The sequence below is a fragment of the Capricornis sumatraensis genome, chromosome 8 (assembly GCF_032405125.1).
Source record: "Capricornis sumatraensis isolate serow.1 chromosome 8, serow.2, whole genome shotgun sequence".
NCBI classification, from domain to species: domain Eukaryota; kingdom Metazoa; phylum Chordata; class Mammalia; order Artiodactyla; family Bovidae; genus Capricornis; species Capricornis sumatraensis.
The window spans coordinates 8,535,228-8,560,501 of record NC_091076.1 but is presented as its reverse complement, the minus strand read 5'-3'; the positions used below and the strand labels follow the sequence as shown (position 1 = coordinate 8,560,501).

Sequence of the window (25,274 nt, the reverse complement as noted above, 5' to 3'; positions counted from 1 at the left end):
ATTTCCTTAAAGTTCTGTAGGATAGGAGTCTGACGTGGGTCTCACTGGGCTAAAAAACCAAGGTGTCTGCACCAGCCGCCAGAGACCGCCCATGTTCCTTGGTTTGTGGGCCCCTTCCTCCATCTTCAAAGCCTGCAATGTTGCATCTCACCAGTCTTCCTTTGTGGCCTTTCGCTCTGACTCTCTTCTGCTTCCTTCCGTTTTCAAGGACCCTTGTGATTCCACTGAATGGGATGACCCAGGATGACATCCCATTGAAAGTCTGCTGATGGGCAATCGTAATTCTATCTACAACCTTAACGGCCCTTGGCCATGTAAGGTAACACATTCACACGCTCCAAGGATTAGGATGTGGACATCGTCGGTGGTGGGAGGGGCGTGATCCTGCAGACTACACCCTTCCCGGCAAAGTCTGGAGAGCAGAACGAGAGAGAAGCAGGGACCCAGGCATCGAAAGTCTCAGCTGCCTTCTGCACAGAGCCAGAAATCCACGTCCCCCACAGCCAGGCCACGGAAGCACCCCAGACACCCTGGCATCGGAACTAGTCCTCCTGTTTCTTTTTGCTCGGCTTTAGCTCTGTTCTCACACGGCAGCCAGGATAGAGAACGTCCCAGCCAACAGCCCACCAGGGTTTGGCCTAAAAGAGGCCTGGACAGGTCTAGGCAGGGAAGTGTGATTCTGACTTGGCAAGGAAGGACCTCGTCACAGAGTTTCAGCTGGACCTTTGAGAAAAGGTAAAATCTGAGACTTCCTTGGTGGCTCAGTGGTAAAGAATCTACCTGCCAGTGCAGGAGATGTGGGTTCAGTCCCTGATCCAGGAAGACCTTAGTTGCCTCGGAGCAACTAAGCCCAGGTGCCCCAACTACTGAAGCCCGTGTGCTCGAGAGCCCGTGCTCCCCAGCAAGAGAGGCCGCCACAGTGAAGCCCCTGCCCCATAACTAGAGAGTAGCCCCAGCTCACAGCTGAAGAAAGGCCTGCGCAGCAATGAGGACCCAGCACAGTCAAAAATAAACAAGTTACTATTTTTTTAAAAAAGAAAGAAAAGGTAAAATCTCGCCAGGTACCAAAGATCTGTGTGTGTGTCAAGAGCATTCCAGGCCCAGGGACTCACAGAAGCAAAGAAGCAAAGACATGCAAGTCTGGAATGCCGACTCTTCCGGTGGGGGTCCTAACACCTGGTGTTGTCTGTTGAGGACTTTTAATATTGGAGAAGGGGCTTTCCTGCAGAGAAAAGCTACCTACTGCTGCTTGTATTTAAATGAATATTGTATTTATTAAACTTATAAATTAAAAGAACTAGCTTTTCTTAAGCATCCAAATGCAACTTGCAAATCTAGTTTTCTATTTATGAATCTAATTTTTGTATTAAAATAAGAATAATTACTTTCACTTAGCCTTTGATGAATATTTAATTAACTCACAGGTTCAACAGATTAAATTCTAAAAATGAATGCCAATTACAAACATAGGTAATTAAATTCCCTAATAGATTTTAAACTACATTTTACAGAGTTGAAATAGCTGGTCCTCTCAAATGCCTCAAACTCAGCATAAGAGACTCACACATCTAACAAGCATATTTTTTCTTTTTTGTTCTTTTTTTCTTTACAAACAAGGAGGGAGTAGAGGGTAAAGAGGCCTTCATCCCCCACTTTATTCCCCACTCCCAAGCCAAGCGTATTTTTTCCTAGTTAGCAGTTTTTATCCACTAATAGATTAAACGTATAAATATGGTAAATCAGTTCCCTTAAATATTCAAACGCTGTTTATGAACTTAGATTCGTTTATATACTGTCTCAGTTATCTTTTGCTGCCTCAATAAACCAGTGAAAACTTATTGCCTTAAAATAACCACCAGGCCTTTGAATCAGCAGTTTGGGCTAGGATAAGCAGGAAGGTTCATCTGCTGGTCTTGCCTGGGTCACTCCTGTGGCCACAGTCATCTGACAACCCCCCTGGGGCTGGGGGTCCAGGATCGTGTCGCTCACATGACGGGCAGTTGGTGCTGGCAGTCAGCAAGTTCCCTTGGTTCTGCCCCACTTGGCCTCCACTAGGCCAGACTGGGCACCTTCACAGCACACTGGTCTCAAGGCCCTGCTTCTAGAGGACACAACGGAGGCTGCAAAATGCCTCTTGAGGCCTGACTCTGAAGTCATACTGCCTTGCTCTCACCACATTCTGTCGCACAGAATTCACACGGCTGCGGCGTTCAACATGTCACAAGACCAGCCCAGAATCCAAGAAGTGGAGAAACGGACTTCACTTCCTTATGGGAGAAGCAGCCAAACCCCATTGTCAAGGATGGGTACACTGGGATGTGTGCTTAGTCGCTCAGTCGTGTCTGACTCTTGCGACCCCTTAGACGGTAGCCTGCCAGGCTCCTCTGCCCATTGGATTATCCAGGCAAGAACACTGGGGTGACAGGAGGCACTGTTACAGCCATCACTGTAAGCTGTCTCCCACCCATTCCTCTCTGATGAGAGTCACAAATGGGCAGGTTGACTAAAGTGTTTCAAAACAATAAACACTTGGGTATTTGCACAGTGATGACAGAACTTCCTAAACTGGCACCAAGATTCTGGGTTTGCTTTCCTGGCTTCCACCCTGTGCAGGATTGCAAAGCTACCCAGAGGGGCAGAGTCCCCACCTCAGCAGGGCTGAACATGCAGCGAGGTGCAGGACCACAGGACAGTGAGAGAGTTTCCTGCTTCTGGTCTGAGATTTAAGACCAGAGCAGGACCCAGGAGAACTGCCAGAAGTAAACAGGCCTCCAAGGCAGCACACACTTCTCCCCAGAGGCTTGATTTTGAAGCCCTACCCCATCTCACCTCGCCATCTTTCTTCTTCATCTGCCTCATTCAGGTAGATGAACCCCTGCACCTCCCGGGTCCCCCTAACATCTTCGCTGTGTGACCACAGTGCTGCACCTCCCTTCCTCCAGGTGGTCATGCGGTCTTCATATTTAATAACGTGCCTAGTTTCACTTTACTCTCTGCTTCAGTGGCCAATATTGTATAGTTATTCTATTGAGAGGTGTGAAGGGGAAGGATGGGTTACAAGGTATTACATGTCCGAAGTATGTACGTGTAAACTATAGGCCTGCCTGGCAGAGGCCTCTCCGCATGCGTCCTCTCAGGGTGAGTCTGAGGACCTGGCCAGTGATCCAGAGGGGCTCACCCTGTCTTCCTCAGGGACGGGCCTCAGAGAGCCCTGGAGCTGGAGTTCTGGAGCTGGCTGGGGGAGGGCACTGGCTGCCCCCCTCTAACTTCAGAGAAGGCCTGGAAGGCGGTGGGTGCTCTGGGGACATTTGTCTTGAAATATACAAAACCCTCCAACAGTAGTATTCGTTGTAACAAATTTTAACACCATAATAAAAATTGAAAACCCCTGTTATGGGCTGAATTATGTCCCCTCTCCAAATTCACATTTTAAATTCCCAATGCTCAATATCTCACGAGACAGTATTTGGAGACAGTTTTTAAAGGGGTGGTGAAATTAAAATGAGACCCTCAGGGTGGGCCCTGGTCTAATCTGACTGGTATCCTTATCAGAAGAGGAAAGTTGGGAAGTTCCCCGGTAGCCTAGTGGTTAGGATTCTGGGCTTTCACTGCCTTGGCCCAGGTTCAACCCCTGGTTGGGAAACAGATCCCACAAGCCACGTGGTGCAGCCAAAAAGAAAGGAAAGTTGGACATACACCCGAGTGCATGCTTGCACAGAGGAAAGACCACATGAGGAAACAGTGAGAAGCCGGTTGTCTGCAGGTCAAGGGGAGGGACCTCAGAAGAAACCAGGTCTACCAGCACCTGGATCTTGAACTTCCAGAACTGAGAAAATTTCTGTGGTTCAAGCCACCAAATCTTCGGTATTTAGTTATGGTAGCCCTACCAAACGAATCCAGCACCCCTCCCCATTCCCCATCCACAGGAGCAAAACTTGAGCAGTTAGCTGTGTATCCGTCTAGACTTTTCCTGTGCATATCCCGTGTATATGAAGATATACACCTTTTTTCTCATACACACCGCTCCATGACTAACCCGTTGTTCCACGGTACATCATGGGCATGTTCTTGTGTCAGTATCCACCAGCCTGTTCTTCTGAAGACTACTAATACTCCATCCTAAGGCGGCAACACCGTGGTTCCCGGCATCCTCCGCGGGTATACGGGGGTCAGGTGCTGCTCCCTTTGCCGTCACAAATAGGACCGCACCGTCAAGAAGGCTGAGCGCCAAAGAAGTGATGCTTTTGAACTGTGGTGCTGGAGAAGACTCTTCAGAGTTCCTTGGACGCCAAGGAGACCCAACCAGGCAATCCTAAAGGAGTGAAAGTGAAAGTCGCTCAGTCGTGTCTGACTCTTTGCTGCCACATGGATAGTCCATGGAATTCTCCAGGCCAGAATACTGGAGTGCGTAGCCATTCCCCTCTCCAGGGGATCTTCCCAACCCAGGGATCAAACCTGTGCCTCCTGCATGCAGATTCTTTAGCAGCTGAGTCATCACGGAAGCCCTAGAATACTGGAGTGGGTAGCCTATCCCTTCTCCAGGGAATCTTCCCAACCCAGGAATCAAACCAGGGTCTCCAGCATTGCAAGCGAGTTTTTTCACCAGCTGAGCTACCAGGAAAGCCCATTCTAAAGGAAATCAACCCTGAATACTCATTGGAAGGACTGATACTGAAGCTGAAGCGCCAATACTTTGGCCACCTGATGTAAACAGCCAACTTGTTGGCAAAGACCGTGATGCTGGGAAAAATTGAGGGCAGGAGGAGAAGGGGTGACAGAGGATGAGATGGTTGGATGGCATCACTGATTCAATGGACACGAACTTGGGCAATCTCTGGGAGATGGTGGGGGACAGGGAAGCCTGGTCTGCTGCAGTCCAGGGGGCAGCAAAGAGTCGGACAGGACTTGGTGACTGAAGGACAAAATATTTCCTTGTGCCACCAGGCTAGACCCAGGTGGGAGAAATCTGTAAGCCTGGAGTTGCTTTCTGTACTTTAAATAGATGCTACTCAGTGTGACTTCCCATCAGTAGGATGAGAGGGCTGGTTTCCCCATGCTCACACTCTGCACCACTTGTTATTTCTCAAGAAACAGATGTTGGAAAGAAGATAGTGGGACCGGCATGTTTGAACAGACCCACTGGACCTAGACAAGGGTGAGAGAATCAGGAGCAAGGAAGCCTAGAGGGGGCAAGGCCAGAGAGCCTCCCTGGGAGGGGCTGAGGGCCCCACGAGGGAGTAGACAGATGATCAGCTCCATTTACTCACTCACCAAACTTACACGCATGGGCTAGGTCCTAGGCCTGAGTGCCCACGGCAGCGACCAATCATAGGCCCTGCCCACTGAAAGCAGCCTCTCATGTGGGAGGCCTGGATATGACCTGGGCGCCCTGGCCAGTGGTCCCTTTCGCCTCTGGCCACCTACCTGCTCAGGAAGCCAACACGCCCTTCTCCTTCCCAAAGCCAGGAGATGGATGGGAACCTGCAGAAAGGTCCCTGTCGAACCCTGACGAACTTTGCTGAAATGGACGTGGCTGTAAAAGACGGGAGTCAAGGACGCCTCCAACGTTTTCAGCGTCAACCAGCCCAAGAATAGCGAGGCCACTGACAAGAGGGAAGTCAAGGGAAGAACAGCTTCAGGGGAGCATATTGGGAGCTCAGATTTGAACACATTGCGAAGTCCATTTGCCATCCAAGCAGAGACGTCGAGGAGGCAGCTGGGTAGACAAGTCTGGAACTGGGAACAGATCTGATCTGAAGATAGAAACGTGGGAGTCATCCAAGATGGTATTTATAGCCATGAGGCTGGCGGCGCTGACCCTGCGATGGCCCGTGGACAGCGAGGTCCAGGACTGGGCTCTGGGGCTCTCTGATGAATACTTATTAGATAATAATTACCATCATTTTATTCCTTGAAGTGTCTGGCACAATTCCTGGCTCTACGAGTTCACTGAATTCAGCAGAACTCTATAGCACTTTATTCTCCCCACGCTTTTCCTGCTATTCAGGACTTGTGTTAGTGGGTAGCTGAAAGTAGGCATCACTCAGTTAAATGGGAAATGAACATATTCTTTAGGAATTTCTCAGAACCCAGAATGGAACTTCACTCTCCCGTGGAGAAGGAAACTCAAAGTTGTCTTAAGTTTCCACTCCAACAGCGAAAGTTCTTATAAAAACGAAACTTCCATGTTCTATAGACCCCAGAATTCTGAGCCAAGACCTGCCCCTGACCTCCACTCCTCACTCCCACGCCTAAGCTTCCTGTCCTCCAGCTGCTTTCTTTTTCTGATATTGGGAGAACTTTTTTGTTGGCTGCACCTCACGGTATGTGTTATCTTAGGTTTGCAACCAGGGATGGAACCAACTTGAGCTGCAGTGAAACTGTGGTGTCTTAACCCCAGCACCACCAGGCAAGTTCTCTGGGAGAACTTTAAAACTAAGAATTTGCTCTGCAGAGAATTTGGTTGTACACAGTGACTCCTTCTGTCTCTCGTTCGCTGCAGGATGTACAGCCTCAGCATTGACTCCAAATTCAGCCCTTGCCATCTTGCTCCCCACCTTGAGAGCAGCAGCACCAAAAATAGCAGTATGAGTCACTGAAGCATCGGGCACTGTCGTCAAGGGCCAGGACGCCTGCTGCGGTGGAGCTTCTGCTTGAGTTCCAGGGACCTGGGGAAGGGGACCCTGGCCAGCTGGCCCCCATCACTGCCTCCTGGACCCTGGGGGAGAGCTGAGTTCACTAAGAAATTTGAAGCCTGAACTAGTGGAAATGTTAACGTTCAGAATGGCTTTACCATGACACTAATAAGGACCTCAGGGTCCCTCATTTGCACCCCTTCTAAAGTTCTGTACTTCTTTTTTTTTACTGTGTTTTATTTTTCTTTTCTGAAAGAGGGCTCTCAAAGTTTTATGTTTCAGATCTGAGAAAACAGGCATGGGTTAATTTTGTTTAATTCTCATTGTAACCTTGGGAAATCATTGGCATGTCTTCTCCATTTACAGACAAGGATACGAGAGCATAAGAAAGCCTTCCTTGGGTTCCTGGAAAATCCCAGATTTGTTTCAGCCTCAGGGCCTTTGCACTTCCTATTGCCCTGTCATGAACTCTGTCCCTGGCTTGGGGCTTTTACTAACCACCAACTGCTGGGCACTCCTTCCCTGCCTCCATGGTAACTGCTCTTTATCTTTACTTTTTGTTTTCTTTACATAGCATTCATCACTCCAGAATTATCTTCATTTGTGCAGTTCAGTTCAGTCGCTCAGTCATGTCCGACTCTTTGCGACCCCATGAATTGGGCGCACCACGCTAGGCCTCCCTGTTCATCACCATCTCCCGGAGTTCACTCAGACTCATGTCCATCGAGTCCGTGATGCCATCCAGCCATCTCATCCTCAGTTGCCCCCTTCTCCTCCTGCCCCCAATCCCTCCCAGCATCAGAGTTTTTTCCAATGAGTCAACTCTTCTCATGAGGGGGGCCAAAGTACTGGAGTTTCAGCTTTAGCATCATTCCTTCCAAAGAAATCCCAGGGTTGATCTCCTTCAGAATGGACTGGTTGGATCTCCTTGCACTCCAAGGGACTCTCAAGAGTCTTCTCCAACACCACAGTTCAAAAGCATCAATTCTTCGGCGCTCAGCCTTCACAGTCCAACTCTCACATCCATACGTGACCACAGGAAAAACCATAGCCTTGACTAGACAGACCTTAGTCGGCAAAGTAATGTCTCTGGTTTTGAATATGCTATCTAGGTTGGTCATAACTTTCCTTCCAAGGAGTAAGCATCTTCTAATTTCATGGCTGCAATCACCATCCGCAGTGATTCTGGAGCCCCCCCAAAAAAAGTCTGACACCGTTTCCACTGTTTCCCATCTATTTCCCATGAAATGATGGGACCGGATGCCATGATCTTCGTTTTCTGAATGTTGAGCCTTAGGCCAACTTTTTCACTCTCCTCTTTCACTTTCATCAAGAGGCTTTTGAGTTCCTCTTCACTTTCTGCCATAAGGGTGGTGTCATCTGCATATCTGAGGTTATTGATATTTCTCCCAGCAATCTTGATTCCAGTCCAGTGTTTCTCATGATGTACTTTGCATATAAGTTAAATAAGCAGGGTGACAATATACAGCCTTGACGGACTCCTTTTCCTATTTGGAACCAGTCTGTTGTTCCATGTCCAGTTCTAACTGTTGCTTCCTGACCATACAGATTTCTCAAGAGGCAGGTCAGGTGCTCTGGTATTCCCATCTCTTTCAGAATTTTCCACAGTTTATTGTGATCCACACAGTCAAAGGCTTTGGCATAGTCAATGAAGCAGAAACAGATGTTTTTCTGGAACTCTCTTGCTTTTTCCATGATCCAGCGGATGTTGGCAATTTGATCTCTGGTTCCTCTGCCTTTTCTAAAACCAGCTTGAACGTCAGGGAGTTCACGGTTCACGTATTGCTGAAGGCTGGCTTGGAGAATTTTGAGCATTACTTTACTAGCATGTGAGATGAGTGCAATTGTGAGTGCATTTACTTTTATTTAACAAATGTTTATGGTACTTATTCTGTCATCAGGCACTGTTGTCAGTGCTTTATAAATATGAAATCATTCAGTCCTCACTACTCTGACACTGAAACTTGTTCATCCACATTTTAAAATGAAAGCAACTGAAGTATGGAGAGGTTAAGCAGACTGCCAAAAGTCACACAGCTGGTGTTAGAGTACCACCTGTCTCCCCCACTGGAAGATAAGATTCACCTGTGCAGAGCCTGCAGCTGAGGCCTGCCCTGCTCACTCTAGAGCCCCTGTACCCAGAGCAGTGTGCCACACACACAATCGTACAAACAGGTTATGAGACAGCAAAGGCCAGGTCACAGAGAAGGAGGGATGGGAGAGAAGCCTGGAGAGAGGCTGTGGGGGAGATGATGGAAGGCCTCCAAGGGCCTCAAGCGGTGGAGGACGAGCCGGGCTGGGGGGCAGCATTGGGACCAGCAGGAGTGTGGTGGTCTGGGCACCGTGCCAAGAAAGGCAAGATCTTGTTGACAGATTTAACTTAGCAGGTAGGCAGGCAAACGCCTTGGAGTTAACCTCCTTTCTTCATGCCCTGCATCCATTACATGAACAGACCCTGTCAGCACCTCCAAAATGCACTCCTAATCCCACTTTTTTCACCCAAATTCTGCTCCCACCTGGCCCACCGCACCATCACAGCTTTCCTGGAATCCTGCCACCGCCAACTAGGAGGTCCCCTAGGCTTTCATCTTCTTCACTGATACAGCAGTCAGGGGGATCCTGATAAACCTGTCAGATCACATCACTTTCCTGCTTAAAATCCGCTGGCATGTTCCAAAGTGAACACAATGGCGTCTCATGCAGGGTCTCCTTCCCACCCCTAGTTCCTCTAGTCCCCCCTCCTTCCTACCCCTGCCATTCTGGGTACCCCAAGGCCTTTGCATTTGACTTTCCCTCTGACGGGCAGGCTTCTTCCCTAGGAGTCCCATGAATCTCACTCTTTCACTTCCTCAGGTTTTTTCTCAAGTATTAGCTTCTCACTGGGGTCTGATCTGGTCCCCCTGCTGAAAATGCAACACTACCCACTTGCCCAGTGCTCTATCTCTACTGCAGATTCTACGTGCAAACTTTTTTTTTTTTTTTTGAGCTTATCTCTCACTAAAATGAGCACTACGAAACAGTGATTTTTTAAAATTCCTCACTGCACTTCCCCAGTGCCCACATTATACCTAAAACACTACAGGGCATATTTGATTAGTTAAGCTAGGTGCAAGACACTGTGTAACCTACCTGGAAGACAAGGATATAAACGGAAATAGACACAAGGCCCTTGTAGGCCCTACAAAATATGCCATGCATGTATACCAAAGTCGCTGCTATAATTGGACACGTGTGGCCCATGAAGTACTGAAAGCAAATGAACTGGTGGACAGAAATGAGTGAGCTGTTTGCAAGCAGATCGCCAGAGAACCTTGACAGCTCTTATCAGCCTGCAAGACCTGGGAGAGTTGGTGGAAGGGGGATGCCAGAAGAGGAAATATCTTGCAGGCAGGCCCAAAATAAAGGAGCCCACCTAGCTCAAGGAACAAACGAGAGTGCGCCTGGAGTTTGGTGCTGAAGGTGGAGGACAGGCAAAGAACTGATGGGAAGAGTAGGCCTGTCACGTAGGCCCTGATCCCGTCTAAAGCTTCCAAGGGTCCAAGCAAGGGAGGGGGTTATCAAGGGAGGCATGCGATCTGCAGCGACCTAGGTTGCAATGTCTGAGAAAGGGGTCACAGAGCTGGGATGGAAGAGGACCCTGTGACAACCTATTGGCATAAAGGGCAGCTAAAACACAGGGAAGGGATGGCATTACCCAGCTGGGCGTGGGGAGGTGGGGCGGGCACAGCAGTGCCTAAGACCCTCACTCAAGCTCCCTCTAGACCCCAGACATACAGGGCCTTTGTTCCGTGAACCACACACTGGCCCAGAGTGAGATCATTTCTCTCTGACGCTCTAGCCCTTTCTGTTTCTCTGCAAGTACCTGTCCTGCCTTTCTCAAGAGGGTAACGATTTTAAGAACCGCCCAGGACGCCGCCGCCGCCCTCCAGTAGGTGATCAAGCACCTCAGTGAGGTCTTTTGTTTCCTTCATCCCTTTACCTCCGAATAACGGAGGCAGAGCCCCTTTATTAACTGCTAAAAATTCTACTGCACGAATGTGAACGATCCCACGCCACGGCCCTCTACTCGAGAGGTTCAGCGAGGGTGTGCGTCTCCACCGAGGAGATCGACCAAGATATAATTCCGAGCCTGTCCTACCCGAGCCCCAGCGCCTTCACCATCACGCGGGATTTGGGGACACCCAGAACCCAATACTGGGATTCAGGGACGGGCCAGGGTGCGCTCCCGAGGCCGATCCAAACGGTCACCCCTACTGGCTGGGACCCCTGAGCCTGACACTCCGGCGAAGGACCAAGACTCAATACCGCCGGAGAGAAGCGAACTGCTTCAGACTGACTCGCCGCAGACCAACGGAGGAAGCGGCCCGGGCGGACCCACCAAACCCACACCCTCAGAAACCACCACTGCAGAGGGTGTCTGTGGCCTCGCACTCCCATAAGCCACCGATGCTGTAAAAAGCCTACCCTGCTCTTTGAAGGGCAGCAATTTAAACCTACCAGAGCAAAGTGTCTGCAACCACCGACCAATTGAAATTTTTTTAAATCTGAAGGCGGTTCTGTCACGGAGTCTGTCAGCCCAATGGGAGAGGTGGAAATTTCCAGAAAGAACAGAACCAATGGGCGCGGCCAGCGCGGCCATGATTGGCGGGATAAGTGACCAATCGGTGTCGCAGAGGTCCGCCCCTCCCTCCAATCATAGAGTATATGATGGGTGGGGCTTTCAGAGCAACGTCCAGTCTCGAAACGCGGGGGCGGCAGGACTCTCCCTACTGTCCAATGAGAGAGAAGCAAAGATGATGGGCTAGACTTCGAGCCAATGGTAGGAAACCTTAGAAAGCCCCCTAGAGGAAAGCGACCAGTGAGCCGGCGAGGAAGAGGCGGGATCTGGGGGTCCCGGCAGCTTCTAGTAGGTTCCAGAAGGCGGCGCGTGCGGTTGGGAACGCGGAGCCGACGGAGTCTATTCAACGGGGTTCCGGACCGGGCTATGGAGCAGGTGAAGGGGGAGGGGCGGGCTGAGGCCCGTGGCCGCTCTGGGACCCGCCAAGGCCGGGCGGTGGGTGGAGGGGCGGGGCGGGGCGGGCGCCCGATTGTTGTGGCCGGGGGGGGGCCGGGGTCGGCGGAACCGCGGGGAGGGCGAGGGCGTGAGGGCCGCGGCGGACGGACTGGGAGCGAGGCCTGGCGGCGGGGAGCGCGGGGTCGCCTCAGTGCCCGTCGCCAGTCAACTCGGCGAGATGGGCCGGGGGACGCACCGGTTCGGCTTAAGTCTGGCCCGCGGCGGGAAGAGGATCCGCGGCTGGGCCCCTGAGGCCTCCCAGGACGTGGGTCCAGGCTGAGCAAGGGGATGGCGCCCGCGGCGTTCGGAGGGCTGGAGGTGGGCGAGGGGCCTTGCGAAAGGCGAGAGGGATCAGGTCAACCTCTGGGAATTCGTCTTTTGGGAGAGAGATCAGAGATTGCAAAGAGGTTGTTACCCAGGACTTGGCCCCAGTTAACTTGGAGGAACGCGGGGACGGGAATACACTGCAAGTAGCTGATGGACTCGGTAGCCAGTTGCGGGGAAACCCTATTTCTCTGCATGGAAGGCCGGGGTGGAAGAGTGTTGAGTGAAGGTATGATGAGCAGCAGGCCGACTTCTTAGCCTGATTCGGGAAACGAGAGGATGCAACAGAAGTCCTTGGAATGAATTTCATCTCTGCCAGGGTTTTACAAATCATATGTGCAGCACCTCCCCGTCTTCGTTTTTTCTTTGTGTGTGTGATTCAAGAATTAACCGAGGACTGGTTCTTCTAAAACGTGGGTTTTTAATTGCACGAGGAGGAGTTAGTTGCGTTAGAAAATTTAAAGTATATAGTTAAGCAGCGAGAAGTAAGTTGTTTGATTCCTTTCAGCGTTATTGGGAGGCTGAGTTTGAGGCTGTTGTGGGTTACTTTCTGTGAGTTAATTGTGTCTTCTGTGGCCTGAGGGTTGTGAGACGCCTAGAGAGGTTTTATTGAATTGGAACCTGTTATTGGGCTGTAATGGTTGATTGGGGAGAGGAGGAGGAACAGCTCGGAGTTTTTATTGGTGTGATCTACAAAACGGAATCTTTTACCTTTGTATACCTATTGCTCCCTTTAGCCAAATGTGGAGCTTCTTTGCTAAATTTTTAAAAAATTAAGAGTGAAAACTGAGAGTTTAAACATTTTGCACCCTCATGATAACTAAATTGTGTCTGGGATTGAATAGGCTGTGATATAGACAAGAAACTGGTTTTAAATTCAAGAAGAGATCTCAAACCGAAGTTATCAAAATACGGGAAAAAAATTTTGTTTTATCCCAGTTGCCCATAGTAGAAGTGTACATGCAGGTAGACCGAGTGAGTGAACTCAGGGACTGCATGTTTACCAGGGCCATTGTGCAAGATGGCCAGGTGTGCTGGAACCCACTGTCCTGCATCCATTCAACATGTAACCTTTCTTTCCCTCTTAGATGCATGTTTCAGTTTTAGGAAACACTCAAATTGGAGAAATTTTGAGTGTGTAAAATTGTTTTTTTAAACTAAGAACCTTTCAGATAAAATCTCACAGTGATAAAATTTGACCACATACAGGCAGGCATAGAACTGGATAAATTATGTGTCAGTTGATCAGTTCAAATGCATGCACTTCAAATTTTTAGCACACAATCATCTTGTTTAGTGCCAAGTCGCATCAGACTCTTTGTAACCCCATGGACTGTTGCCTACCAGGCTCCTTTCTCCGTGGGGTTTTTCAGGTAAGAATACTGGATTGGAGTTGCCATTTCCTTCTCCATCCACTTGATGTTTTCAAGTGCTGATTTCCTGCTTACAGGAAAGGTGCGCTCAGTTCGGAAAATGTTCTGTAGGATAGGCAAGAATGTCACCAACATATTCTCAGCTGCCTTGTGAAACTATTTGAGTTTTTTAACTTCTCACCTTCCAGCTTGCATTCTATATTCTAAGATTTTTTTCCTTGCTGGTTAAGTTTGGTAGTCTTTCCTTTTTCCTCTTGGAGGTTGTCTTAAGATTTTTCTGGCTAGTGGAGGGTCCCATTTGGTGTGCCTCAGGATTCCAAAGTCATTTCTCACAGCAATTCTTTCTTGCATCAGTACACTGGATGGGCATACCAAGAAAGAATGGGTTGTATCCTGAGTGACACAGCTGTTGTGACCGATGTGTGGGCGTTTGAGGGGTGGCCCTCCCCTCTTGTTGGGCTCCCTGATTTGGAGAAGCCTTATAATTAGAACCCTGTTCTGATATGGCCAAGGTCCATTTCACACCAGATAAACCTTTTGGTGTGTTCCTGCTGTTTTTGTTCTGGGTATTTGAGAGAGTAGGGAGTGAACTGCAGGAGTGTTGCTTTATCCTCCTTCCATCTGTTTTGTTGCTGTTTAGTCGCTAAATCATGTCCGACTCTTGCCACCCATGGACTGTAGCCGGCCAGGCTCTTCTGTCCATAGGATTCTCCAGGCAAGACTGCTGGAGTGGGTTGCCATTTCTTTCTCCAGGGGATCTTCTTCACCCACGGATCGAATCCTCCTCTCCTGCATTGCAGGTGGATTCTTTACCACTGAGTCACCAGGGTAGCCCTTTCATTTGTTTAAGTATGTTTAATACTTAAACATGACAAAAATTGATTTTTATCCTAGCTTCATTTTTACCGGGTTAAGAAACAGCCACAATCTGCCATGCTGTGACATCTTCCAGTGGAAACTGATTGTTCTCTGAGGCTAGGTGAGCATCCTGATGCTCCTGAAGCCCTCCTGGCACCGGCGGGTTGCTGGAGCGTGTACCAGTGCGTGCTCAGTCCTCTTTGTTCTTGGCTCCCTCTTCAGTGAGGAGGCTCCCTCTTCAACTAGGCCTGTGTTCAGTTTATCATTGGAACTCTGGAAATCCAAGGCAAAGAAATTTCTTTTTCCACAAAAGGAATTCACGCATATGTCCTAGAGTGGCTTCTTCAGCTCGAAGTTGAGACTTTTGAAAGAGTGGCTGGAGTGTAAATGCCCAAGGGAGCCAGCAAAGAGCAGAGACAGGCCGCTTCTTCCTTGTTATTTTATTTTTTCCTTGCTGTTTCACACAGGTGTGGGAACTGTAAATTAGTTAATCTATGATTTGTTTTTTCTGGTACGTAAAGTAGCTAGTTTGTTAACAGCTACAGAAAGGAATGGGTGTCACTTGAGAAATTGGAACTGAAGAATTTCATGGGAGAAACTCTATTGGTTCCTCTCTTCTCAGGTAAACGAGCTCAAGGAGAAGGGCAACAAGGCCCTGAGTGCCGGCAACATTGACGACGCGCTCCAGTGCTACTCCGAAGCCATCAAGTTAGACCCCCAGAACCATGTGCTCTACAGCAATCGCTCCGCGGCCTATGCCAAGAAAGGAGACTACCAGAAGGCTTACGAGGACGGCTGCAAAACCGTTGACCTGAAGCCTGACTGGGGCAAGGTAAGCCGCGCGCGAATGGGGGCTTTTCAGGTGCCCAGAAGCTTCTCGGGGGGTAGCTCTGGCCTGCCTGGTCACCTGTCCTGAGAGACTCATAGATGGCTAGTGCCCTCTCCCCAGTCCTCCTACCTGTTTGAGAATGTTCCTCAGAGTGGTGACATATTTTGTCAAATCTGAGGTACTATTAGTTAAGACGTGTTTTATTTTCTGTACTAAGAGAAAATTGCTCAAGAAACTAGCAACACTTGGCGTCATAAGATGGACTGGGCTGGAGCGGCCGTGCTCCTCAGGGTCACTAGATGCTACCGTTGTGTCCTGGGGCTGGAGCAGCCGTGCTCCTCAGGGTCACTAGATGCTACCGTTGTGTTCTGGTCCCCTCTCTGTTTGTTGGTTTGTTTTGTGGTCTTCACGTGAAGACCCATTTTGTTCCATGAATTGTAAAGTAGATTGTTTTGAGTTCATCTTTGGAATTTACCTCTGGGTGTCTTTTATTTTTTATCTTTCTTTGCTGGTTTAAGGGCTATTCACGAAAAGCAGCGGCTCTTGAATTCTTAAACCGATTTGAAGAAGCCAAGCAAACCTATGAGGAGGGTTTAAAACATGAAGCAAACAATCCTCAGCTCAAAGAAGGTTTCCAGAATATGGAGGCCCGGTTGGCAGGTAAGCTCCAGAACACTGCCCTGCCCCTTTCATTGACTGTTGTTTTACAGGTGGGTGGTGGTGAGGCTCCCCCCACCCCCCAGTGTTGGTTTAGTAGTCTGCGGGGGCACAGTAACCGACTTCCTGGTGGTGCGCTTTCCTTTATTCAAAACAGAAAGGAAATTCATGAACCCTTTCAACATGCCTAATCTGTACCAGAAGTTGGAGAGTGATCCCAGGACCAAGACTCTGCTCGCAGATCCTACCTACCGGGAACTGATCGAGCAGCTGCGGAACAAGCCGTCCGACCTGGGCACGTAAGTTCCAGGCGGCAGGTTTGTCTCTAGAAACAAACACGACTGCTGTGGTTTCTTCCTAGGACCCTGTGGTAGGGGTTCCCTAGACCAGACTGGGGTTTCTGCCTTTATTTTTTTCCTCCAAAGAGCAGTCAGAGTTTGCTGCTTTATTGTCTGTCTGTATTTTTAGAAAGGGTCGGGGGGATCACGCATTAGAGTAATCTGGAGGGCTTGTTCTGCCCCTCACCACCTGCACTGCACTTTTACCTTGCGGACCTGGCGTCAGCTCTGTCCTTTCTGTATACACAGGCATACATTTTCACACGAGGTGTGTTTTTGTGCCGAGTGTATGTCAATACCATTGATTCTGTTTCATGGTACATGTACCTTGATAGTGAGAACACAGCATAGCTCTCTATTGGTGTGTTGGAGTGGAAACTCACGGTTGAAAGCACATCAGATCTAAAGATGGGCTCTCTAACTCTTGTGCTGGTGTCTGTGACTGCCTGGGTGCCTCTGACTCCTGAGATCAGACAGAGTGTGCCTCTAACTCACTCCGTGTGTGTCTGCTGGCCTCGAGAAACAAATCCCATCTGCGTTACCTCATATTTTATATGGATTTTTTAGGGGTTGAGCATTCCACAGTTGTAACTCATGGGTAGTACAGAATCTTGCAACCTTCCCATGGGTGAGAATACAGTAATCTGAGCTTTAGCAGTAAGTGGGGTTTAAGGTCAGTTGTGGAGAAGACTAAGTTCATTTGTCTTAATTGGTTCATTTTTTTAACCAATACTAGGAAACTGCAAGATCCCCGGATCATGACTACTCTTAGCGTCCTGCTCGGAGTTGATCTGGGCAGTATGGATGAAGAGGAGGAGGTTGCAACACCTCCGCCACCACCTCCTCCCAAAAAGGAGACAAAACCAGAGCCAATGGAAGAAGATCTTCCAGAGAATAAGAAGCAGGTTGGTGTGTGTGTGTGTTGCTCTGGAACACTTAACTGTCATGCATCTAGAACCTGCCCAGTAGCCGGAAATGTGTGTCAGGTGGGACCATCTTCAGACTTCGGATGGTTGTGGTGGTTTTTTGAGTGCCCAGTGTGTGGTCAAATTACTGTTCTCAGTAATTAAAATGTTTAGTGTATTAAAAGGTCCATGTACCGAGCAGTTCCATGGCTATCGTATGTCTCAGAGTCTGCCCCAGGGTCCCATGGCCACTGTGGCTCTGGCTCCTGGTTCTGGCAGTGTGGAAATCAGCCAGGGTCAGCCCGAAGACTGTGTGGTCCTTGCTCTTGTTGTGATCCAGAAGAATGTTGTCTGTCAGCTCATATGCTTGTTTCCTGGCTTAGCAGACAACTTTCAGTCTTTCAGAGCAGCAGGCCTGTGCTGAACGGTTTTATTTCCCTTCTTATAAATGGGAACAGCAGATTGTTGCCAAATTTAGTACCGTTAAATGGGTAAGCGTTGGTTGCTCATGGTGTCTCAAAGCTGGAAAAAGGCCCTACGGTGTGGGTGGTCGTGAGTCTGCTGAAGACTCCTGCCACCAGGACAGCCCCTCCCGCTCCTCCTCACCCCTCTGCCGATGTTCCCTGGTGGCTTGGACCCAGAGACTGCGTGTGAGAGAGAGCGAACTTACTCAGCCTATCAGAGTTAAACCCAGCACAGAGCTGTGTTGCCCACTCTTTCAAGCTGAGAGGATTTCCCCTTCTCTGAGGAAGCCCTCACTTTCAGACGAAGGTCCAGGAGAGTAGGTGGGATAAGGGAGTGTCTCGGAGGAAGCAGAGAGGAAACCAGTTTTCCATCCCAACAGCTGATACTCCTCTCTGGGTGTGGAGAACCTGCTTCCTGTAGCATCGTTGAGTGTGTGTGCTGCGCGTGCCTGTGACATCCCAGGCGCTGGCTCCCTTTGCCGTCTGGGTTAGGTGTGCTCAGCCCTCTTTCTTCGGCACCTCCTCTAGGCGCTGAAAGAAAAAGAGTTGGGGAATGAAGCCTATAAGAAGAAGGACTTTGACACAGCCTTGAAGCACTACGACAGAGCCAAGGACCTGGATCCCACCAACATGACGTACATAACCAACCAAGCAGGTGAGGCCTGGGCCCGGGCGCGGGAGCGCTCCCAAGGCCCCGGGGAAGAGGCAAGGGCTGACACTTCCTTCTTGACCCTCTGCTTGGCAGCCGTGTACTTCGAAAAGGGTGACTACGGTCAGTGCCGGGAGCTCTGTGAGAAGGCCATTGAAGTGGGGCGAGAAAACCGAGAAGACTACCGGCAGATTGCCAAGTACGATTGCCCTGGAGTGCCTTGGGTAGTGGGGAGGGTCCCGTGTCTGCATGGGGGGCCGGAAAGGAGGCTGCGGGGGCTGAGACAGAGGCGTTAGAAGGGCGTGGTGCGGAGGCCAGCGATGCGGGCTTGTGTCTAGATGTCTTTCCTCTGGAGAGGCTGACCTTGTCTGTGCTCTGCCCTTAGCAAATTCTTTTTCCTTGGGTCTTTGTCAGAGCTTACGCACGAATTGGCAACTCTTATTTCAAAGAAGAAAAGTACAAGGATGCCATCCATTTCTACAACAAGTCTCTGGCAGAGCACCGAACCCCAGATGTGCTCAAGAGATGCCAACAGGTGGGTAGGGAATGAGGGCTGTTTTCTTAATTCGATTTATTGTCATTTTTATTTAGTAATGAATTTGTTGTCCTCGGTTATTTTGTATGATGCGTCCCCTGTTAATGATGAGAACACATAGAAATAACCCAGTTTTTCTGCTGTCTTTTTTAGTTGGCCAGGGTTTTGACCTTAAATTTGTTGAGGGTCAGTGCACTGACAGCGTTGTGGCTTTTATTGTAAATTAAGACCCTGATGCTGGGAAAGATTGAAGGCGGGAGGAGAAGGGGACGACAGGATGAGATGGTTGGATGGCATCACCGACTTGATGGACACGAGTTTGGGTAGACTCCAGGAGTTGGTGATGGACAGGGAGGCCTGGCGTGCTGCAGTCCATGGGGTCATAAAGAGTCGGACACAACTGAGCGACTGAATCGAACTGAAATGTTTTCTTTATACAACCAAAGTATGTAGGGGGATGATTTTATTCACAGAAAGATTGGTCAGAAAAATAAGAGCTGTTAATCCATCATTTCCATATAAGGCATATCTTTGTACCAAGTGTATGCAATACTGTTTGTTCTGTTTCATAGTATATACACCTTGATAATGAGAAATGTGAAATTCATTTCTTTAATTGACATAAGGTTGATTTCCATTATTTCAGTCATACAACAGCAACTCAAAACTATTTGAAGTTATAAAATATTGGCTGTATTCTCTGTGCTGTACAGTATATCTTTGTAGTTCGTACATAGTGTAAGGACTGTAAAATTATTAATCCCAAAATTAAATCTCACCAGCAGTACCTCACAGTTCAGTCAGTAAAGAATCTGCCTGCAGTGCAGGAAACCCAGGCTCAATTCCTGGGTTAGGAAGACCCCCTGGAGAAGGACGTGGCAGCCCACTCTGGGGTTCTTGCCTGGAGAATTCCATGGACAGAAGAGCCTGGCAGGCTGCAGTCCGTGAGGTCGCAAGAGTCGGACACAACCGTGACTAAACCACCACCGCCAAGCAGTACTTTCTGAAAACTGAAATTCTGATAAGACTGTTTATTAGCCCAGTGTTACGAGAGTTTAAATGACTATTTAAAGAACCTTTTTTAGGCAGAGAAAATCTTGAAGGAGCAAGAGCGGCTGGCCTACATAAACCCTGACCTCGCCTTGGAGGAGAAGAACAAAGGCAATGAGTGTTTCCAGAAAGGGGACTACCCCCAGGCCATGAAGCACTACACAGAAGCCATTAAACGGAACCCCAAAGATGCCAAGCTGTACAGCAACCGAGCTGCCTGCTACACCAAGCTCCTGGAGTTCCAGCTGGCGCTCAAGGTGAGGGCAGGGCAGCCTGTCCATGAGGAATGTGTCTTCCTCTTTTCATGTGCTCATTAGCATCAGTTTGATGTTCTTATTTTGATCATAGATTCAAGGTGGTGGTGCATGTATGAGATTGTGAAGTGCAGGGCCTGTGTGTGCCCTGTCCTGGCCCGTGCAGTGTTACTTGGCACGTGGGAAGTGCCTGGGAAAGTAGACCCTTTTCCCTTCCTGTTGCCTCTCTTCATGTGTTAACTGTTTGGCCTTTCTGACGTTTTAATTGCACAGTTGAGTGGCATCGAGTCCGCACACACTGTTGTGCAGCCATCGCCACCCTCTGCTGCAGAGCTTTTCCATCTTCCCAAGTGGAACTGCATCTTCTGAACACTAAACTCCCCGTTCCTCTCCTCTAGCCCCTAGCAACCAGTGTTCTGTTTTCTGTCTTTGAATTTGATGCTCTGGGGGCCTCCTGTAAGTGGGATCATACAGTATTGACCTTTTGTGCCTGGCTCACGTCACTTAGCATAGTGTCTTCGAGGTTCATGTTGTAGCGTGTCGGTGTTTCCTTCTCGTGGCTGAATGGTATTCTGTTCACCCATCAGTGGGGGTTGGGTTGTTCGGCTTCGGGCGGTGCTGAGCGGCGCTGCTGTGAACGGGGGTGTACAGATGTCTGTCTGTTCCTCGTGTCGGTCCTTCCGGGTGTTGCATGCAGCAGCGGAGGTATTGCACTTCTGTGTTTAATTTGGGGGAGGGGTGAACTGCCCCGCTTTCTGTAGGAACTTTACCATCCTTCCTTTCCTCGGTACTCAGTGATACGGGTCTGCTGTTGTAAGTCACGTTGCATATGGTCAGGTATGCTAATATTCAGCACTGGAGGAGTTGCTGTCCGTCATGCCCTTGAACATGAGCTCATGTGTGCATCTTGGCAATTGGGTCTGTCTAGAGACCCCAGTACCTGAGTCCACGATGGTTTTGTTTGATGACCCAGATCTTTTGGGTCTGTCCAGCCTAGAGACATCACTGCTGCTGGTAGGACTGCACAAGGGCCATGTCAAAAACAAGTTGGTTTGCAAAGCAGAGAATAACATTGTTAATCATCTGAGAGGTAGTGTAGGACTTTTTTCCCAAACTGCAGATGGAGGAAGGAATGAGCAGGATCGCTTCTGGTCTTAGGGCTTCTTGGCAGCTGTTGGTTGGGCTGCAGTGCACACGGCACACTGCATTGCGTTCTTTGTCCCGTAATTTTATGTTTTGAAGACACGTCAAACAAGTATACAGAATACCTGTGTTTTCCTTCGTTTTTTAACTGTAAGCACTGACGCTTGCTAAAACTGTTTGTGAAAGGAAATGATACATTTTGACACTTGACCTCATAGGTGTTTGAGCATACATCTCCTGAAATGACTCTCCTTATCCATTCACAACATTATTAGCACCTAATAATAGCAAAGCTAAAGCCATAATGTTATCTGAGTATGTGTATATTCAGATTTCCTTACTGGTCTAAAAACAGAGGTATGGAGTTGTCAGTATCAGGGTCCATTCATTTCCTCTGGTGATCATTGTCCTCTTTAATTTTTCAAAGTAGAAGTTTCCCTACATTTCGGGGTTTTTTCCCTCAGTGACATCAGCCTTCTAAGGAGTCCAGACCCCTTGCCTTGTGAGATGGTTTGGGATCTGGTTTGTTGTGTCTTGAAGTTCTCTTTACTTTGCTTCTCTGTTCTCTTTTTGTTCTTTCTCTGGGCCTGCTATTGAATCACCTTGAGGCCAGAGTTAACGGAAGTACTGGGGTGGGGGGGAAGATTGGGACTGGCACATACACACTATTATATATAAAATAACTAATAAGGACCGTCCGTGAAACGCAAGAAACTCCAGTCCATACTCTATAACGGCCTATATGGGGAAGAATCTTAGAAACAGCGATTATATGTATATGTGTAACTTAATTCACCTTGCTGTATACCTGAAACTAACCCAACATTGTAAATCAACTGTACTTTAATAAAGTTTTAAAAATAAAACAAGGGGCTTCCCTGGTGGCTCAGTGGTAAAGAAACCGCTTGCCAAAGCAGGAGCTGTGGAGTCAGCCCCTGGCCCAGGAGGCCCCACACGCTGCAGAGCGCCTCGGCCAGCGCACCACAGCCACTGAGCCTGTGTCCTAGAGCCCAGAAACCACAGCTGCTGAGCCCACGCGCCTTAGAGCCCGTGCTCTGTGAGAAGAGAAGCCGCAGCAATGAAAACCCCGTGCGGCCAAAAATAAGTGAAAGAAGCACTAGAACAAAAGTGGAGTGCTCTGTAATGGCCTTGGGTGAGCAGTTAGGCTTGTGTCCAGGTGATGAGTCAGCTGTGGGGAGCGCCTCGAAAGGAGTGAGCCTGATTCGGTCCTGCTTTTCCTTCCTAGGACTGTGAGGAGTGCATCCAGCTGGAGCCGACCTTCAGTGAGTGTCTTGCTGTGCCGCTCTTCTGCCCCCTGTCTGGCCAGAGGGTTGAGAAGAGAGAGCACACTCTGCCTGTGTGTCTTGGGAGGTTGTAACGCTTTGAAGCTAGTGTTGGGCTGAGGAGTGACGGTGTTCAGAGGAGGTGAGAGCGGGCTTCGGAAGTGTGTTCTGGGTGATGCCTCACCTCTCTTCCTTCCTGTCTCCAGTCAAGGGTTATACCCGGAAGGCAGCCGCCCTGGAGGCGATGAAGGACTACACAAAAGCCATGGATGTCTACCAGAAAGCGCTCGACCTGGACTCCAGCTGCAAGGTGGGGCCACCCTGGCCTGTAGGGATTCCTGCCCTGCCTCCTTTCTCTGATCTTCCCTCTTGCCTTCCCCTTCCATGACCCCTGTTACCGTGGGCCTGCTGCAGCAGTGAGCCAGGCTAACGCTCTCCCCTTCTGGCCTTGCTGGAATGCAGGAGGCCGCAGATGGTTACCAGCGCTGCATGATGGCCCAGTACAACCGACACGACAGCCCCGAGGATGTGAAGCGGCGGGCCATGGCCGACCCGGAGGTGCAGCAAATAATGAGTGACCCGGCCATGCGGCTCATCCTGGAGCAGATGCAGAAGGACCCGCAGGCGCTCAGCGAGTGAGTCGAGCTGGGGGCTGACGGCCTTGGAGGGAAAAGGTGGACAAAAACAGTGAGAATGCACAACTTTGGAAGCAGTGTGATCCGCCTAAGTGGAGTGTGTAGTGTCTAATTCTTGGTTGAAAGGTTGGCAGGTGGTGGTGAGCTGGAAGGGCTTTGTTTGTTGGCAATAATGGCCTAAGTGGTTAGTTGGAAAGACCAGTGTTGCTGGGGAAAGGTCTCAGTTTACTGTGTCCGTGGGCTCGTGTCCAGTGAGAGTTGTCAGGTTCTGGCCACTGGCAGAGGAGGCCCGTGCGGTTCTCCCGCAGGGCAGTTTCCACCAGGACTCCCCTCACCACCTCTTGCTGGTAGTGTCCAGGGCAGGTTGCACTGGGGCTTGCTCTGCAAGCAGGTAAAAATTTTTAGGGGTTAAGTCTCATTTCAAATAACTTTGCCTCTTGCCAGACACTTAAAGAATCCTGTGATAGCACAGAAGATCCAGAAGCTGATGGATGTGGGTCTGATAGCCATCCGGTGATGACTTGCCCATCATCCCCTTCCCTTCGCCCTCATGTGGAAAGAGGAGCTGGGACCGCGGCACGCAGCATGGAGCAGAGGGAAGAGAAGGGGAGACAAGCGAACAGCATATCTATATATTTATACAGACCTACATGGAAGATTCAGAGACTTATACTCGCGTATTCGTGCAGCTGCTGCCTCTGGGCCCTCCCAGCACACGCATGGTCCTTCCCCTGCCCCCCAGTCGCTGTCTCAGCTGCTCTCCCATAGTTGGTTATTTTTTATTTGGGGCAGTGGGCTTGTATGGGGAGGGGAGGGTGTTCTTCCCAACCTCAGGTCCCAACTGTCTTCATTCACATTGTTAACTCCACGTCCTCTTCTCCAATAAAACAAGCCAGTCAGGCGTGGTTATACATTGTTATGTCTCTGAGTGATTTTTTTTTTTTTTTTACCAAAAGACTGAAGCAGCTGTCCTGCAGGAGTCACAGCCTGCGTTGGAAGAGGTGTGAGTGCCAGCTGACTACTAGGAACCAGGCACACTCTTGTCTCTCTCTTCCTAAATGGTGGGGTGGGTGTGAGCTTTACTCGGTTCCACCGCCTTGCCTGGTGCCTCAGACACCAGGCCTGCAGTGAGGGAGACCCAGGTTTCATCCCTGGGTTGGGAGGATCCCCTAGAGAAGTGAGTGACGACCCACTCCAGTATTGCATGGAGAATCTGATGGGACAGGGGAGCCTGTGGCCGAGTCGGACACGCCTAAGTGACTCACTGCCTCTCGACGTAGCCACTAGGTGGTGCTGTCGCCCAGTGGACAACTTGAAAGATGGCCCGATCCAGAGTGGCCCCAGCTCCAGAGGGTCCCATGAACTTCCAGGTGATTCCCATACTGTCAGTTCTCCACACTCAAAGCCAGAAGCCAGTTTGATCAGAGAACAGTGGGTCCCATCCAAGAACCAAAACCAATTTTCATTGCAGGAGATGCTTCAGATTTCCCTACTGGAGAGCTCAAAAGCCTTCAGCTGGTATGTGTGAGTTCTCTGAACTGAGCTTAAAGTAGGTTTTAATTACACTTTTCCACAGCTGCAGGAAATTTTCTAAAAACCCTCGTCTTGGACTGGGGTGGCTTCTGGGGCTGGACTAAAACTTCCTCATTTGCTCCAAGAGTGAAGCTTTGGGGCTAGCAACCTGCTGAGGCCAGCAGCTGGCTGTACTTCCTCCTGCCTTGACTTTGCACAAGTTGAAGCTGGTGTTCCCCAGGAATTGCCCCCACCCCCCTCCCACCCCTGCTGGTGGCCTCCCCCGACTGTGTGGCACAAGCCTCCATGGGGATTCTGCAGCACCTTTGGTATTATGGTCTCCAGGTTCTGGTCAATTTCCATCCCCAAATTGATTGCCTAGAAAGGCTGAATTTCTGTGGGAGCCAGGGATGAATATAAGGCCCTGCTCTCCTGAAGCTTACATCCTGATGCACCAGGAAGACAGGCCACCAGGGGCCCTCCAAGTCATGTTTGCACAAGGGCAGAACAGGAGTGAGCCTCATGGGCACTGGCCCCAGATGGGCATGATGCAGGTAGAGGGACAGAGGGAGGTGGTGAGTCTGAAGACTTGAGACTTCAAGGCGTGGGGGTAGTCAGGCCATGAAACGTTAGGGGCCCACTGGCTCAGAGGGTAAAGCGTCTGCCTGCGATGCAGGAGACCTGGGCTCGATCCCTGGATTGGGAAGATGCCCTGGAGAAGGAAATGGCAACCCGCTCTCATACTCTTGCCTGGAA

General features: G+C 49.7%; 1 protein-coding gene across 1 annotated transcript; it reads left to right on the top strand.

Moving 5' to 3' along the window:
• Nucleotides 1-11,585: 11,585 nt before the first annotated feature.
• STIP1 (stress induced phosphoprotein 1) lies at nucleotides 11,586-23,888 on the top strand. Its single transcript, XM_068976750.1, has 13 exons — nucleotides 11,586-11,649; nucleotides 14,887-15,096; nucleotides 15,612-15,753; nucleotides 15,908-16,049; nucleotides 16,825-16,993; nucleotides 17,986-18,112; nucleotides 18,203-18,305; nucleotides 18,521-18,641; nucleotides 19,727-19,948; nucleotides 22,335-22,371; nucleotides 22,578-22,681; nucleotides 22,834-23,006; nucleotides 23,451-23,888. The coding sequence occupies exons 1-13, from the start codon at nucleotides 11,641-11,643 to the stop codon at nucleotides 23,521-23,523; spliced, it is 1,632 nt and encodes a 543-aa protein (XP_068832851.1). The 5' UTR covers nucleotides 11,586-11,640; the 3' UTR covers nucleotides 23,524-23,888.
• The last annotated feature ends 1,386 nt before the right edge of the window (nucleotides 23,889-25,274 follow it).

Excerpts from the sequence above, each read along its gene's own strand:
- STIP1 (XM_068976750.1), top strand. Across the intron at positions 18,113-18,202 it reads GTACATAACCAACCAAGCAG|CCGTGTACTTCGAAAAGGGT; the intron begins GTGAGGCCTGGG and ends TCTGCTTGGCAG. Across the intron at positions 22,682-22,833 it reads ACCTGGACTCCAGCTGCAAG|GAGGCCGCAGATGGTTACCA; the intron begins GTGGGGCCACCC and ends GCTGGAATGCAG.